We start from the raw sequence: 16583 nt of genomic DNA, 5'->3' as shown, positions 1-16583 counted from the left end.
TACCTAAAAAGCGCTGGACTGTGCAGAAAAAGGCCAAAAGCGCCAGCGAAAATTTTTCGCTGGCGCAACGTGCCCTAAGCAGCGCGCGAGAGTGGATGACCACGCTCACGCGTGCTCAAAGCGGTGTAGAGAGGGAGGGGCTTTCACGAGCTAAAGAAGCGCAGGACGCGCAAGACCTCAGTCTTCCTGCTAGTGGAATAGCGACTGAAATTCATACCTAAAGAAGCGCAGGACGCGCAAGACTAAAGTACAGTCAGTAAATAGTATGAGTATAGTAAGTGAGAAACATACCCTCAGTCTTCCTGCTAGTGGAATAGCGACTGAGGGAAAAGAGATGTACAGTAAGGATAAATACGGACGCCCCCGGAGCGGCGTGGGAAAGTTCTTCCCGAATAGGAAGGCGGACCAAAAGCGTGGACGCGAGGCAAACCGTCCGCCCATGGGAGGAGGCAGACTCGCCCCTCTATACCCTACTTTTGACAGGGGCGATAGCCCGCGTGCGTGAGAGGTGGCGCAGGTGGTGCTGGTAGTAGTGGAGGTTGAGGGTGAGGTGCGTGACCGCCGTCACGCGATCGCGCGCCAGCCGGCGAGCGAGCACCTGCGCGATTACAAGCGCGCGGGCTAGCACTCGCAGCGCTCAGCCCCCCTCTAGGCCAAAATGACCTAGGTGTCGAATTACGCGTCTCACGCCGAGCCCAGCACCGCGAATTCGCCGGTGCGGTGGGTACTCGAACGGGCCAGGCTCGACGCGGGGACGCGTTTCGGCACAGAGGGAGGGAGAAGGGATGAGGGGGGGAGGGGGAGGTCTTGAGGAACTACCGATTAGAAAAATCGCCCCGCAGCGCTGGACGCGCCGCGGGGAGATGCACTGTAAAAAACCGGGAATAGAGAGCAAAGTATGTTAGTATAAATCGTGTGCAGAGCGCAGTGACGCACCTGCGGGATGCAAGGGCATCCCCCCCTATTCCTCCGACGGCCTTTTGAAGCTTCGACGCGTAGCCGCGCGTCGCAGGCGACCCCCGGCTGTCGCTTGCCCAGCCAGCATTGCGCGCGTCGGACACGCGTTTGGCGCGTGGGAAACGCGTAAAACGCGTGTAATGTCGTCCTTTTGATGAGAAGAGGAGGGAGCGAGGGCGCGGGGGCGAGCGGGGCAGCCGTGGGGGCAGGGAGGTGGTGGTTGGGAGTGAAGAACGCGCCGCCACGACGCGGCGGATGTCCGGGCCGGCAGCTCGGTCCGATGTCCGGGCTTCGTCGTCGTCGTACTCGACGGCCTCGGATGCAAGCCGAGGGATGTGAGACGGTAAAGTAAAGGAAGATTAGCGTCGAGTACATGTAGTAGACCGCATATATGAGTTTTTGTAGCATATGAGCGTCTGTGGCTTGCAGAACTTGAGATTCAGTTACAATGCCCTTCATGCAAGCCAGTGTTCTCACCTTCTTTAGCCTTGAAAACGGAGCTTTTGGGTGATATCTCGCTCAAAACTTGGCAGATGAGCGTCAAACAAGCTGTAATGTGTAGGGGTACTCTTTTTCCAACTTGGCATGTATGCTATACAATATTCTGTGTCCTAGATATAGTGTAGGAACACAGATACTAGGTATTGAGGGGCAGATTTGGAGTAATTCGATGTCTGACACATATTCTGAGACAGTATTCCAGTTCAAGCCTCAGATACAATTTCTATATACCATTCCCCTTCGCTCCATTGAATTTTTACGTCCATAAACGCTCGTCGGCGTGCTCCCGGGGCCATCGAAGTCGACGAGGAGGACCCTCGGACGTCCGGACCGGCATCCGCGCAGTCCCAAGACGGATTTCAGCGGTCCCGAACATCGAGACCAATCTGGCATGGCTGGCCACCGCCCCCTGCGCGCTATTCCAGAGCGCGTGTCGCCGGTACTTCCCCACAACATTCCCAGCGACCTCGGACACCTCTCCCCCTTCATTTTCCACCATTTCCAGCACACGTGGTTGCTCACAATCGCGCTCGCAGGCATCGTGATCGGATGCCTGCTCCCTCCCTCTCACCACCACCTCGCCACCCTCGCCCCACACCACACCCTCCCCCCTCATCTCTATCGCCTTGGCGACATCAACCATCCCCCCACACGCACTATCCCTATCTCAAGGTGGTGGCATGGGCCCCATCCGCGACCCCCAACCCGCGCGCGCTTCCAAGCGCGGCATCAATTCCCCCGCCCCTCAAAAGCGTCGCCCTTTCCAGCACCGCCTCCCTTACCCCTCTCACGTGGACGGCAATGATACTCGCCTGCGCGTCATGCGCAGATATAGCGCGCTCGACCTCCCCCTTCCCCCATCCCCACCCCCACCTTGGCTTGCGGCCGGAGCCGTGGTGGGGTGTTGGATACCACTCGCCCACACCCTTCCCTACCCCCTACCTAACGCGTGCTCGGTCGTGCCCGCTTGCGCAGGCTCGATGACACGTGTCACGCTGGCGAAATTTTTCGTCGGCGCGTTTTTACTCTTTTTCTCTACCTCCCGCGTTTCCTAGCGCTTTCTTTGTACATTGTATATAATACAATACATATATCACTCATTTGCTATACAAAGTAGTGCAAAAACGCGACCCGCGGCGGCGGTGCGCGCGCGAGCGCGACGCGCCGACGTGCTGACCAAGCAACGGCGGCGGCGCACAGGCGGCGCATCAGCCGCCGCAGAGCACGAGGCAGCGCAAGCGGCGGCGGAGCGCGCGCGTCGTGCGACGCGTGCTGCGGGAAACCCCGACCGGCGAGGCCGGGGGGTCACCTGCCACATCGGGCGTCGACCGGAGCCTGCCCGGCTACCTGCCGGGGGGCCGTGGCTGTGTGGATAAGACATACGACGTCTTTTGAAATACCTCAATGATAATTGTCGGAGGTCTTTTAAAGGTCCTTACGACCACAGCTGCCCTGTAGTGCTATAATGGTGGTGGCAGCGACACGCGGCGCATTCGACGCGTCTGAGGGCACGTGTGAGATGTTCTTGTAGTGGCCAAATGTGGTACAAACAAGGCAGATCTCGTAACATGCCCCTGGGGCCACGTTACTAGTAGACTTGAGTAAACACGCATTTAAGCTCGACCCACTAGCTCACCTTATGCCACGCGAAGTGGCGGCCTGCTATGCACAAGTGCATCCAGGCTGTGACCACACAGATGGAGCACCATACGTAGAAATTCAAAAGTAGCCCAGGAATGATTGTACAATCATGGAGCGGGACAGCCGGAAAATCAAGCAAAGTTCTTGACCCAGACACGACGTGTCACAGACCACGGGATGTGACATGAGTCGCGCTCAAATCGGTGTTGGTTAGCAGAGACCGTGACGCGACTTGACCTGACCTAACCCGGCCTCTCACGCGTCTCCTGTGGCCAAGGCCGCGAAGAGAGAAACCCTCATGTATATCAAGACTCTCACCATCCAAGGCTTCAAATCTTGTGAGTCGCTCGCATACGTGTGGCGTAGGCCTTCAATGACTCTGGCGCAGACCGTGATCAAACGCAGATTGAGCCCTTTTCGCCCAAGCATAATGTGGTTGTCGGGAGAAATGGCTCGGGAAAGAGTAACTTCTTCGCCGGTACGCAGCAAACCACACAGCTCGTTCCCTGTCTCCACCTAACCCGCCCCCCAGCCATTCGCTTCGTATTGTCAGATGCCTACACGTCAATGAGCCGCGAGGAACGCCAGTCTCTGCTGCACGAAGGGGTATCTACCACTACTACACTGTCTGCATACGGTGCGCGCCACCTGCCTTCTGCACACGAATCACTCTAACGACACTAGTCGAGATCGTCTTCGACAACTCCGATAACAGATTTCCGACAGGCCACGATGAAGTCATCTTACGACGAACGATCGGCCTCAAGAAAGACGAATACAGTCTTGATAAGAAGAGCGCGAGTAAGGCCGACGTGATGAATCTGCTGGAGAGCGCTGGCTTCAGCAAGTCCAACCCCTACTACATCGTGCCACAAGGACGCGTGCGTCACTTATTCGTCGATTGCCTACCCCCTCTTACCATGCTACAGATAACTGCCCTGACGAACGCAAAAGACCACGAACGCCTAGCATTGTTGAAGGAGGTGGCGGGCACCAAGGTCTACGAACAACGACGTACCGAGTCCCTGCGCATTATGGCGGAAACTGACACTAAACGCGGGAAGATCAACGAGCTACTGGACTACATTGAATCCCGTCTCACCGAACTCGAGGAGGAGAAGGAAGAGCTAAGGCAGTTCCAAGACAAGGATCGGGAGCGACGCTGCCTCGAGTACGCGCTGCACCAACGAGAGCTTCAAGATGTCACCGCAGCGCTTGAAGAAGTTGAGGCAGAGCGCAGAAACGAACTTCACACTGCGAACGAGCGACGCGACCATCTAAGTCAACGCGACAGAGAGATCCAGGTCCGTAATTCATCTGCGTATGAGGCCTACACACTGAACCAGTTTTAGGCATATGAAAAGTCCATCGAAGAGCACAAGCATACCCTCGAAGCTCTCACCGCCGAACGCGACGACGTCCAGGCCGAACTCACCGACTTCATCGGCACGCGCACCGAAATCAAATGTTCTATCGACGACATGCAATCGACCAGCGAGTCCGAAGGCGGCCGGCGCCAGATGCTGCAGGCCGAGCTCGCGCAACTCGAGAGCGAGATCACCTCGAAGGAGGCTGAGCTCGACCGCATCCTTCCGGAATGGGAAGCCCTCCGCGCATCCGAAATGCAGGAGAAGCACAGGCTCGCAGACATGCAGGCGCGGCTGACAGCTCTGCATTCGAAGCGCGGGCGCGCGAACCGATTCAGGAACAAGGCCGAGCGCGACGCATTCCTCAAGCAGGAGATCAGCAGCCTGCAGAGCTACAAATCATCGCAATCTCAGGCCCTCGAGGCTACGCGCGCGGAGATCGAGGACGCGAAGAGGACGTGCACGTCGATCGACGAGCAGCTCGCAACCGTGCAAACGGACATCGAGGAGGGTCGCGAGAGGATCCGTGATCTGCAGGAGCAGACGGCGCAGCTCAATCAGAAGGCGAACGACCTCAACGAGAAGCGGAAAGAGTACTGGAGGGAAGATGCCAAGCTGAACAACAATCTGGCTCGTGAAAGCGAGGAGCTGAAGAAGGCGGAGCGCACCCTCGCCGGCATGATGGACAAGGTGCGTTGTATTACTATCATTTCAGGGCGCGTGCACTGAATTCGACACAGGATACTGGCAATGGTCTTCGCGCCGTTGACCAAATCAAGCAGCGCCACAGCTTGGAAGGCGTGTACGGACCGTTGTACCGCCTCTTCAAGATCAAGGACGAAACCTTCAACATCGCTGTGGAGACCACCGCCGGCAACAGGTCAGTCGCTTATTTCCTCTTAAGCCAGTCCTCACACCCCTCCAGCCTTTTCCACGTCGTTGTCGACACCGACGAGACCGCATCCAGAGTCCTCGATATCATGATCCGTGACAGGATCGGGCGCGTCACCTTCATGCCCCTCAACCGCCTCCACCCCAATGTCCCGCCCATGCCCGACACGCTCGACGCCGTCCCGCTCATCAACCAGCTCGAGTTCGACGAGACGCACATCAAAGCGCTCCAGCAGGTCTTCGGCAAGACCTGCGTCTGCCACACGCTCGAGGACGCCACCGCGTACGTCAAGTCGCACGGCATCAACACCATCACCACCGACGGCGACAAGGTCGACCGCAAGGGCGCGCTCACCGGCGGCTACCACGACCCCCGCCGCTCGCGGCTCGACGCAGTGCGTGCGGCGGCGTCATGGCAGGAGAAGGTCCGGGCCACCATGGCGCGCAGCGAGGAGGTCAAGAATGCAATTGCTACGATCGACCAGGAGATCACGCGGGTGTCTGGCCAGATATCCCGCCTCGCTGCCCAGCAGGCGCAGATTCGCGAGGCTCGCGAGCGCGGACTGGCTGATGGGACTGCGCGGTCGCGCGAGAAGGAGCGGCTACAAGCGCGCATAGAGAAGCTCGAGCACGAGGCGGAGGAACTCGAAAGCGAGCTACGCAGTGTTGAGAGCCGGCTGGACTCGTATACTCGCGAGCTGGAGAGCCCCATGACGAAGGGGCTGACGGACGCGGAGGAACAGGAGCTCGCGCAGCTCAACCAAGACTCAGAACAGTCTTCTAAGCAGCTGAGGGAGTTGACATCGAAGAGGAATACGGTGAGCATTGTGGTAATTTAGACATGATACATGCGCTAACCAACCTTCAAAGCTCGAAAGCGACAAGAACCGCCTCGAAGTCGAGCTCAATGAAAGCCTCCGCCGGCGGCGGGATCATGTCAAGCGCAAGCTCGAGTCCCTCGGCGACACCACCGACGACGGCACCGGCGCCACCCTCACCCTCGCCGCCCGTCAGCGCGAGCTCGCTACGCTCGACCAAAGCATCGCCTCGCTCAATACCAAGCTCCAGGCCCTCGACGCCGAGATTGACAGGGTCACCGAGCGGATGCAGAAGGACCGCGCTGCGTTAGAGAAGGTTCAGAATCAGCTGCTGGAGGACACACGTGCGATGAGCAAGCAGCAGAAGACAACGGAGCGGTATCTCGCGAAGCGCCAAATGTTACAGAACCGCAAGGATGAGTGTGCGCGGAATATCAGAGACCTGGGTGTGCTGCCGGAAGAGGCGTTCGTCAGATACGTGGACGAGAACCCGAACAGGGTGAGTCCCCGCGTCTGTCAAGGCCGTATTGTAACTGACCTCACACTCTGCAGCTCGTGAGGAAACTGCACGCTGTCAGCGAAACCCTCAGGGGGTTCGCCCACGTTAACAAGAAGGCCGTCGAGCAATACACCAACTTCACCAAACAACGCGACCAGCTTCGCGATCGCCGGAAGGAGCTAGACACGTCCGCCGAATCCATTCAGGAGCTCGTAGATGTGCTCGACCAGCGGAAGGACGAGGCGATCGAGCGGACCTTCAAGCAGGTGGCGAAGAACTTCGAAGAGGTGTTTGAGGGGTTGGTGCCAGCCGGGCGAGGGCGGTTGATCATCCAGAGGAAGATCGACCGCGATGAGGCAGAAGGCGATGAGGACGAGGATGGTGAAGGTCAGGGTGGGATCGACAACTACACGGGCGTGTCGATCAAGGTATGTGAGATATACGATATTCCCGAGTGGTGATTAACGAATATTGTCTTGCTTTAGGTATCCTTTAACTCGAAGGTGGACGAGGGCCTTCGCATACAGCAGCTTTCGGGTGGGCAGAAGTCACTCGTGGCGCTCGCGACGGTGTTCGCCATCCAGAAGTGTGATCCTGCGCCATTCTACCTGTTCGACGAGATCGACGCGAACCTGGACGCCCAGTACCGGACAGCAGTTGCAGGTATGTTGACACGTATAGCTTATGCTTGCTCGATTGCTCATCGTTCACAGCGATGATCCACTCCCTCTCGGGTACGGCGCAGTTCATCACGACGACGTTCAGGCCAGAGATGTTGGTCACGGCGGACAAATTCTACGGCGTGCTGTTCAACAACCAGAAGGTATCGTCAATTCGGGCTATCAAGAGGGAGGAGGCCATGGAGTTCGTTGACCAGGTGAGTCCTCCGTGTCTTGGCCTTGTTATACGACGCCTTACACCGCTGCAGGAAGCGCAAGCTCAGTAGACATTCGTGCTTTCCATGTTTATTCTCATTTTTCTCGGGATTCTACTGCAATGTTGTTCGTGCTGTCTGTTACCTTGCTAGGAATGTACTGTATGCTGTGTACAATATGACGATTCGGTGTCGAGTTGATGTTGATGAGTGCGTGACGAGCGCGTGACTATCATTGAGGCCCGTGAGAAATCGCCACGCGCTAATTAGAAGGCGTCTCTTGTCCTGACGCGGACCATCACTGCTCGCCGTCGGACGCGATGAGCAGCAACCAGCCGTGGTACGCTGGCCGCCACGACGCGTCTAACCAACATGCGTCCCCCGCAGTGCTCGAATCCCAGCGCATATATGCACATTACCCCATTGCCGCAGGCGTGCCCACTCACCATGGTAAGTACTTGCCGTCGAGCGCGTTCCCCTCGCTGATGAGCCCAGTCGCGCGGCATATCAATACCCTGACGGGTCCAGCGCACCCGCCTTCTTTTGCGCAGCCCGAGCTGTATGCGCCGCAGGGCAATCCGCCCCCGTATTCTGAGTACGCGCCGGACGTACAGTACATGGCCGCTCCTGTCGCCCCCAACACGAGCGGAGGATATTGGGATGTCAACAGGACGAACGCGACGCGTTTTATCAGTGCAGAAGCCGGCCCGTGCGTCTCCCAGTGCTCTCCTCGCCCACATATACTCACCAACACTCCCCTGACCACAGATCCTACCCATTCCCCAGATCACAAAACCAGGACTACATGCATACATCCACTGCCCTCGCATCCTCTGTCTTCCAGCAAATGACACCCGTGAATGCCTACCCCACACCTCCGCCCCAGTCCAGCCGCCCGCTAAAACCACCACCGGTCAACAGCCTCATGTACGCGCTCGGTGGCGGCCCTCCTGGCCCCAATCGCTACACCCAACCCCCGGTCCCGGCAGAGCCCATGCAGTCACCCCAGTTCTTCGACGACTTTCTTGCTGCGAAAAGCCGCCAACTCAATGTCAACCGCGCCCCTGCTACCGCCCAAACGCCCAACCAGGGCGTGGCAAACGGCACTCCGCGACATGCGCGCATGTCGTTGCCATCCCTCTTGAACGACAGTCCAGACCCTCTTGCTTTGACTGTCTCGCCATCCCAGACGACTACCGTGCGCGCAGATCTGATATCGCGGGCCAAGGCCGCCACATTTTCGTCTTCGACAACATCCCCTAAGAAGCGCAAATCACTATTCCAGCTCGAAAGTCCGAGCGTCAAGCGTGTCTCGAGCTCCCAATCTCTTCGCGAACAGGTGCCGTCGACACCAACCTCCCAACGTACTGCAAAGTCGCGGATGCAATCACAAGCAGAGCCTTCTGGTCTTCCTATGGCATCCGTCTCAGCTCTGCCAGCGACGCCGCAAGTACCCGTCACTCCAAAGAAGAGCAAACATAACGAGGCCCTCACCGCCCACTTGCTCAAGTCCGGTTCCAGCGTCATGGACTGCGTCGAAATCCAGCGCCCCGCCTGGCTTACCCCGCAATCGAAACACCGCATACAAGCCCTCAACACCGGGAAGGGCAAGGGAAAGAGCAAGCTTGATACCCGTTCCGACTCCCCCGACCCCCTCGACGACTATGCGCCCGTCGAGCAGCTCAGCCCGACGCGCACGAAGCTCTTCAACGCCAACGTCGACACCAGCCCTCGCAAGACCGGCGACCGCGACTCGCGCGCGCCGCTCGAGAAGTTCACTGCCCTCCTCGAGGACGTCTTCGAGGCCGAGGACGCGCTCCCCGCCGACTTTGCGCCGCCCACATCCTCCCCGTCGCACCACGCCTCTTCCCCCAACCACATCTCATCCGACTACCCCAGCCACATCTTCGCGTCCTACGTCCCACCCGGCGAGTCACGGCACCCCGCACTCAGCTACCACTTCATGCATGGCAAGCTGTCCAAGGCGATCGTCAGCGTAGCGCGACCGCGCAAGTCGGTGCGCGCGGGCGAGAGCCCCGTGAAGCGCGCCGGGGGCCGCATCGGGGACATCGACATGCAGATGCTCGGGCGACTGCTGCGAATACTCCTAAGGAGCGTGCGGATGGGCGAGGAGTTGGATCCGTTCGGGCAGGCTGCTGGTCGCACGGGCACTGCTGAGCCCAAGTCGCCAAGCAAGAAGACGCTAGGGAAACGGCGGGCGGAGCCGGACGCGGACGGAATGGATGTTGACGAGGAGGATGCGGACGAGGAGACGCCGGAGGTTGGTTCCGAACCGAAGTCGCCGACGAAAGGGAAGAAGAAAGCAACGAAGGTCGTAGCAATGGCCTCAGACGAGGAACTGGACCGGCTGCTCTCATCGCTTGAGCTGGCAAGGGACTCAGTGGAGGCTGCCGATTGTGCACTGGCGCTGCTTGCCAGTGATAGGCTTCCCAAGCAAGTAAGTGGGACGCATATATGCATCGTTGAAGCGCATATACGCACGGGGCCCAGGAGCTGATGCTGTCCCAGATGTACTCTGAAGAACTGATTACGACTTGTCTCGAGACTATCAAGAATCACCTCACCAAGATCATATACCCTTTCATAGAGGCCATCGCCACGTCCACATCCACTGTCCCCACCATCAATGCTCTCATCAAGACGACGACTAGAACAAGTCTGCATAGGCATGTAAACCAATTTTCCTTGTCGCTCATGTCGCTGAATATTGACCTCACAGAGACCGCATCGCCGAAGTCTACACCTCCATCTCTGCCTCCATCCCGCGCATCAACACGCTCCTCACCACCGCCAGCCTCGCCATGAGCGACAAGGTCATCATCCAGACCGCCTACCTTGCCGTTGAACCCTTTTTCGTCGCCGACAGCAGCACGGACGGCAAGTCCACCGCCCGTGAAGCCAAGACGCCTCGAAAGGCTGGCAAGGGCAAAGCAAAGGAGGACGACCCCATGAGAAGCTTCGGCCCGAGCTCGATGAAGGGGCTGAGGTTGGAGGCGCTGACTCTGTTGCGGACGGTGTTCGCGATCCGACAGGATCAGAGGCATTGGATCATTGAGGAGATCTTGACGTCGCTGACAAGGTTGTCGGATACGAAGCAGAAGGCGGGGCAGTTCCGGTGAGTCTTCGTCGCAGCTCAACGTCGCTCGGTGACTAAAGGACTTGTCAAGCCTTCGCGACGGTCGCTCCATACGGACCGTATCCGCTTTGCTGCTGCAGCTCATCCAGACATCGTCACATGATGTTGCCGTCAAAGCTCGTAATATCGAGCACCGGCGGAAGGAGATGAATGCGCTGAAGCGTCAAGAGAGTATCTCGGAGAGCCAAATGGGATTGCAGGGGCAGCCTCCACCCTTCCTGGACGAGTTTGACAAGGAAGAATTGCAGCTGTACGGCAACGGCCTCCAGAGCACGTACTCAGCCACGCAGACCATCATTAGGTTCTTGATCGGGCGGATTGGTGCAAGTAAGTGCTGATATTCTATCCACCGTGCACCTGCTCAACTTCATACCCAGATAAGGCCACGAAGAACTCCAACGAGGCTGAGTATAGGAACATCTTCGACACGCTCATCTCCGACGCGCTCGCAGTCCTTTACCTGCCAGAATGGCCAGCTGCAAGCGTTCTACTAAGCACAGCCGCTAAGCACCTGGTACGTCTTGCTGATATCACCGCACATATTGAAAGTCACTCACGGCGTTGTAGCTGCGTCTATTTGACGATAGCAACTCGTCGGCTGAAGCGACCAGCGCTCCCGCGAAGGCCATTGCATTGGATCACCTCGGCACAATCGCAACTCGTATCCGCACAGTCGAGTTGAAAGTGCGGTCGCAAGTGCAAGAGTCGGACTCGTCGTACCTTGGTGTCAAGAGATTGAGCGAGCTAGTCAAATCCACCGACAAGAAGGGTGTGGACGTCCTGCTTCAGGCTCATGTGGATGTAGCGGCGCACCTCAGCAAACGATCGTCGGATGACCAGGCGTACGATGTGAGTCATGGATGCCCGCGCGTTAACCAGCTCGACATTGACCTTTCCGAAGAGCGCGCGAGAACTCACTGCGACGACCTTAGGCGAGGAGGTTGCGGCCTGCCTGAACTCCATAGTACCTGCGATCGATCATCCGGACCAGAATGACCATCTTGACGTCCATGGTCTGCGAGTCGTCGGCAACAAGCTGAAGTCCGCCATGCGCTCGCTATGGCAGGAGCAGACGTCAGATGTCTTCGACATCGGGTAAGTTACGCAAAAAAGCTTTTGCACCGAAGCTGACGCGCCGCAGGATGCAAGACGAGGCCACTCAAATCGATCGACTCGCCGAGGAAATCGGGACAATCCAGCACTTGCCAAAGTCCTTCCAACCCATCTTGAACGTCGTCCTCAAGGCCCTGAATGCGACAGCAACTACTGTACGCACGAAGGCTTTGCGAGCCCTGGCCCAGATCATCTCAAGCGATCCGAGCATTCTCTCCTTGGTATGCCCCTATCCTGCAGCCCCTCAATCAGTCTGCTTACCCTCCATAGGACGACGTCCGCCGAGCTATTGAGGGTCATCTTCTCGACAGCTCACCCTCTGTCCGCGACGCCGCCGTCGAGCTCATCGGCAAGTACATGGTCGAGTCGCCCGAGGTGGCTGGCAAGTACTACGCCAAGATTGCCGACCGCATCGCGGACACCGGTCTCGGCGTCCGGAAGCGCGTCATCAAGCTATTGAAGGCCTTTTACCAGGTTACAGACGATCAAGAGAAGCGTAGCGACATCGCAAAGCGCATTGTTCTACGACAACTCGACGAGGATGACACAGTCAAGGACCTAGCTATCAAAACTATTGAGGATCTCTGGTTCGCCGCGCCGTCCCCCGTGCCTTCGTCTCGCGGAAGAAAGGGCAAGGACGCGGGCGAGGACAGGGCACCCTTGCTGTCGAAGGTCGCAGTCATCATGTCTGTGGCGGGCCAGTTCCACGACCGTCAGTCTCCTTTGGAAGAAGTCCTACACAAGATCGCGTCAGAGCGAGAATCGGGCGATGGGCAATTCTTCAGGGAGAAATACCTCGAAGTCTGTCATACGCTCATTGATGGCTTGGTCGACAACTCGGACTTGCCCGGCTTTGTACGTTCTCTCTGTTCACTGATAGCACGAAATCATCCTCACATTGCCCTCAGACGGTCTTGAACTGCGTGAAGACGATCTACCTTTTCACCTCCGCCTGTCCTACCATCCTGACAGCGGATAACGGGGCGACGCTATTGCCTTACCTCAAGAACGCGACTGGTGTAAGTAGTTATTCTATGTTGTTGAGCCTGTCCGCTCACCGTATCGCAGGCAGAGGAGTATGCGATATCCGAACACGTCCTCAAGATCCTTCGCGCGTCTGTGCCGCACATGCCCAAGACGGCGGTCAAGTTCGGTCAGGACCTGCAAGCAACGCTACAGCCGATGGTCATCAAGCCGAACATGCGCAACCTCAACACGCTGCAGGAGACCATCGCTTGTATTTGTGCTGTCGTCAAGCACCTCACGCACGACTATGGCCGTTTGGTCAACCTTCTGAAGTCGTGCCACAGTAAGCGTCGTTTGTGTCAGTGGTATTCATTTATTGATTGGCTTTAGACCGACTGCAAAGTGTGCTCAAGGCTGGCGGCGCGATTACGGACAAACAGGTCATCCCGCAGACTGTTCTCATCTTGATTGTATCTCTCCTGGCCGAACACTGCAATTTTGACGCCCTGCGTATCGAGCACCCCGAAGCAACATGGGTCGCTGACCTTGACTCAGTCGCACAGGTGTGTATGGAACAGAGCGCTTTGTGCGATGTTCACGTCAACCTCGCAGGACTCCGTTACAGATCGTGTGTACACTCTGCTTCTGCAGCTCTACGAACGCAACGAGAATGTATCCTTCCGCGGACGAGTTCTCCAGTGCTTGGGTCCGTAAAGTCTCTGAGCCAAACATCGGCTTGGCTAACCACCTTACATCAGGCTTCCTGTTCCGTGCTTATCCTACGTTGATGTCGACGCAAGACTCCGCCGTGATCATGGACAAGGTCTTCAGCGGCGACGATGAGGAGGCTCGGGCGCGGATACTTCGAATCATGCAAGAGTTCTTACAGTCCCAAGAGCAGAAGCATGCGATGCAGGAGAGGGGTAAGGACGCGTTTCTCTGGTTACGATAGGGTACGCCTCTGACCTGCATTGTAGAATCGCAGAAGGCGGGCGGCGCTTCTGATGTTAACATGGACGAGCTCGTGGGTAACACCGATGGGTTCGCCGACTCTGGGTACGTGAGATCCATCGTATATCACTGCACCGATGCTCATAAGGCACGCAGGGTTGCTTCGGCTGTCGTTCAACGATATCTCGACCACGTGTTGACCGCTGCCTTGTCTCAGAACCCGGTCATCCAGTCTCCCGCCATCGACGTGCTGAGCTTTACTGTGAAGCAAGGTCTCGCTCATCCACTGCAGTCCTTCCCGGTGATTGTCGCGCTAGAGACCAGTCCGAACCCGACCGTCGCCAACCGTGCGAGCGCACTGCATGCTATCCTACATAGCAAGCATGCCTCGCTTGTGAACGGTCGCTACGTGCAGAGCGCACGAGCGTCCTATGACTATCAGCGGCGAGTGTGCCAGGACGGTGTAAAGGGTGAGCATTCCAAACCATGGCTTATCATCGACGACTTACATGATGTAGGGTACCGCTTGCAACCGACCGCGACTGCTGTATTCCAAAGGTGGTACTCGCTCGTGCGTGAGAAGCGGGCACCTCGACAAGACTTCCTTCGCGCCCTCGTCAAGGTCTTCCCCGACGGGTCCACGCTCTCAGCCACTCAGGATGAGGTAGACTTCTCACGCTACATGGCGGAGAACTTCGCCGCGCTCGATTACAAAACGCAGGAGGAAGTTTTGACCGTCATTAAAGCGCTCACAAACATCCTCGCTACAACGGGTACCCAGGTATTGGAAGCGCTGTCGCCTTCACACCTGCTAAGCCACATTCGACCGGCGGATGCAATGGAAGTGGACGCCGAGGGCTCGGAGGTGGCGCCAACTGCGGACGACTGCCTCCCCCAACGACGCTTGTCAGTCATCATCGCGATGATCATGTTGCTCAAGGCGCATCTCAAGGCCCTCTATGGACTATCCGAAGAGTAAGTCTGATTTCATTGTTGATCCTTTGCATGGCAGTACTGACTATGTCTGCAGCAAGTGCTCCAAGTTCGTCGTCGGCAAGAAAAGCGCTATTGGTGACAAGGGTGTGACGAGGAAGCACGGGCGGCCGATCTCTTGGGACAGGCTACCATATGCGACGCAGCCTCTCCTGAATATGGAGGACGCCGAGCGACAAAAGGCAACAGTGAGAGCCCTTCGTTCGTATTCAAGCTGTGTACTTACATCTGCCTTACAGTTCATCGAGATTTGGAACGAAGACGGCGTAACGGCCGAGCCCGACGACGATTTCGCTTAAGTCGCACGCGCATTGTAATTGCTTGGACGTCGATGTTGAATTGTCCATCTCCTCTGACGAACGAACCGCTTGGACTGTACTTACCGCTGCATCGACTGTTGTTCGGACTGCCCTCCTGCATCTAACTTATCACCTTGTCACGGTCTGTTACTCATAATTTTACTTGTTGTCGTCGAAATGAATGGCATCGCGCTTGGACGTGTACATGCTGATTGATATGTACCCGCAGAGATATCATTGTACTAGGCTTCAATCTTGAAATCCTGTAGCTGTTCCCAAGGTTTGCAACCGAGAACTGAGGGCATGTCGGTCCAGAACCGGCGTTGACCTTCCTCGTGCATCCGTTTCGCTTGTGTGGTACAGTGCGTGCAGAGCCCCAACTTGACATATTCCCAGTCTTTGAAACAGAGGACATTATCGTCCAAACCGTCACCCAAAACCTCGAGCCGCCTCAGAGCCTGCGTACGAAACTCTGAGCGCACCGCATTGCACTGATCAGACTTCTTGCAACGATCGCTGCGATTCCAGTCCCAAGACCACAGCAGTGCGTACGACATCTGCGTGGTGATAATCTTGTCGCGGGCGAGGAGCATCCTGAGTACGTCGTCCGGGTTGGCTGTCTGCCCAGGATTTGGCCACCCATATGCAATGTCTTCCTACCGTAGCGCGTCAGTCGATTTATTCAGCGGAAAGAAAACGCTGTTGCCGGCGGGTCAACTCACAGCAGGAAATTCCATGATATAGAAAAGACAGAGAGCCGGTACAGGCTTCTCTAGGCCCACTTCTCGGAGGACGGTGAGCAGCTCGAAGGCATTGTCGCTGTGATCGAACCATTTGAAGGCGTCCGTTGTGCCCAAGGCAGAATAGGGCGTAAACTGAGAGGGCAACTGGCGGCGCACGCGCTCCGCTGCCGATTCGAAAAGGCTGGGGACCAGATATTTGTGGCCCATGCGCAAGGCAAATATGATCTGCTTGTACGAGGGAGCTTTTGTCAGCTTCTCTCTGTCTGACCGTCAGAAGTTCGCTTGAGTTAGTTTAAGACATCATGCATACGTATCGTATATGCACTCTAACATGTATTGCACGGCCTCCGTGTCGTCCGACAGCTCGACGACGGGACAGCCGTCCACCAGAGCTTCTTCAGCGCCCAAAGGTTGAGGAAGGTTCTTCATATCGCTGAAGAAGATAGACCGCGTGGCAAGGATGCTCTTGTGAACGCGGAACTGCGTGCGCCCTGCCTGAAGCACGAGATTGCCATCGTCGAACCAAAGCGCATCAGAGCGCACTATGGCAGGGTCTGTCAACACCTCCTCTGTCCTTGCGCGTTTTCCCGGACGCGAGTCCGTATTTGCAGCGCTCATGGCGCGACGAGCAAAATGGTCCGGCTCAAGTCACGCTATTTGGCTTCTTGTTTGGTCGTTACCCAGATCCGGTAATTACGGCATTTGCCGTGTGATGTTTGACTTGAACCGCGTATTATCCAACATCTTTTGCCCTTCAATATTCAATGGCGGCCGGCGAAGAGGTCTCCGCTCCCCATTCACTACTCTCGATCC

General features: G+C 57.1%; 4 protein-coding genes across 4 annotated transcripts; 3 read left to right on the top strand and 1 right to left on the bottom strand.

Moving 5' to 3' along the window:
• The first annotated feature begins 1926 nt into the window (after positions 1–1926).
• Positions 1927–2565, top strand: SCHCODRAFT_02614530 (uncharacterized protein). The gene has a single exon (XM_050344663.1). The coding sequence runs from the start codon at positions 2139–2141 to the stop codon at positions 2511–2513; it is 375 nt and encodes a 124-aa protein (XP_050201577.1). The 5' UTR covers positions 1927–2138; the 3' UTR covers positions 2514–2565.
• Positions 2566–3313: 748 nt separating this feature from the next.
• SCHCODRAFT_02568673 (RecF/RecN/SMC protein) lies at positions 3314–7754 on the top strand. Its single transcript, XM_050343818.1, has 13 exons — positions 3314–3437; positions 3488–3577; positions 3632–3736; positions 3784–3980; positions 4029–4403; positions 4452–5156; positions 5207–5346; positions 5392–6175; positions 6228–6674; positions 6728–7102; positions 7160–7337; positions 7388–7551; positions 7603–7754. Exons 1-13 carry the CDS (start codon positions 3398–3400, stop codon positions 7618–7620), a joined length of 3618 nt encoding a protein of 1205 aa, XP_050201576.1. The 5' UTR covers positions 3314–3397; the 3' UTR covers positions 7621–7754.
• A 114-nt stretch (positions 7755–7868) lies between these two features.
• On the top strand, positions 7869–15027 carry SCHCODRAFT_01170471 (uncharacterized protein; the record flags this gene model as incomplete). Its single annotated transcript, XM_050341163.1, has 22 exons — positions 7869–7998; positions 8044–8161; positions 8317–8746; positions 8813–9829; positions 9881–10006; positions 10078–10169; positions 10289–10684; positions 10737–11032; positions 11083–11219; positions 11273–11554; positions 11607–11800; positions 11847–12039; positions 12089–12673; positions 12727–12837; positions 12887–13127; positions 13175–13347; positions 13397–13490; positions 13543–13707; positions 13762–14205; positions 14254–14710; positions 14766–14916; positions 14968–15027. The coding sequence occupies 22 exons, from the start codon at positions 7869–7871 to the stop codon at positions 15025–15027; spliced, it is 5892 nt and encodes a 1963-aa protein (XP_050201575.1).
• A 130-nt stretch (positions 15028–15157) lies between these two features.
• On the bottom strand, positions 15158–16413 carry SCHCODRAFT_02532055 (uncharacterized protein). The gene is made up of 3 exons (XM_003033697.3): positions 16081–16413; positions 15750–16029; positions 15158–15683 (listed from the first exon to the last, which is right to left on the bottom strand). The coding sequence occupies exons 1-3, from the start codon at positions 16386–16388 to the stop codon at positions 15270–15272; spliced, it is 1002 nt and encodes a 333-aa protein (XP_003033743.1). The 5' UTR covers positions 16389–16413; the 3' UTR covers positions 15158–15269.
• Positions 16414–16583: the final 170 nt, after the last annotated feature.

Source organism: Schizophyllum commune, assembly GCF_000143185.2.
Source record: "Schizophyllum commune H4-8 unplaced genomic scaffold SCHCOscaffold_3, whole genome shotgun sequence".
NCBI lineage: Eukaryota > Fungi > Basidiomycota > Agaricomycetes > Agaricales > Schizophyllaceae > Schizophyllum > Schizophyllum commune.
Note: the sequence above shows the minus strand (reverse complement) of the source record. Positions and strands in the feature narration are given on the sequence as shown.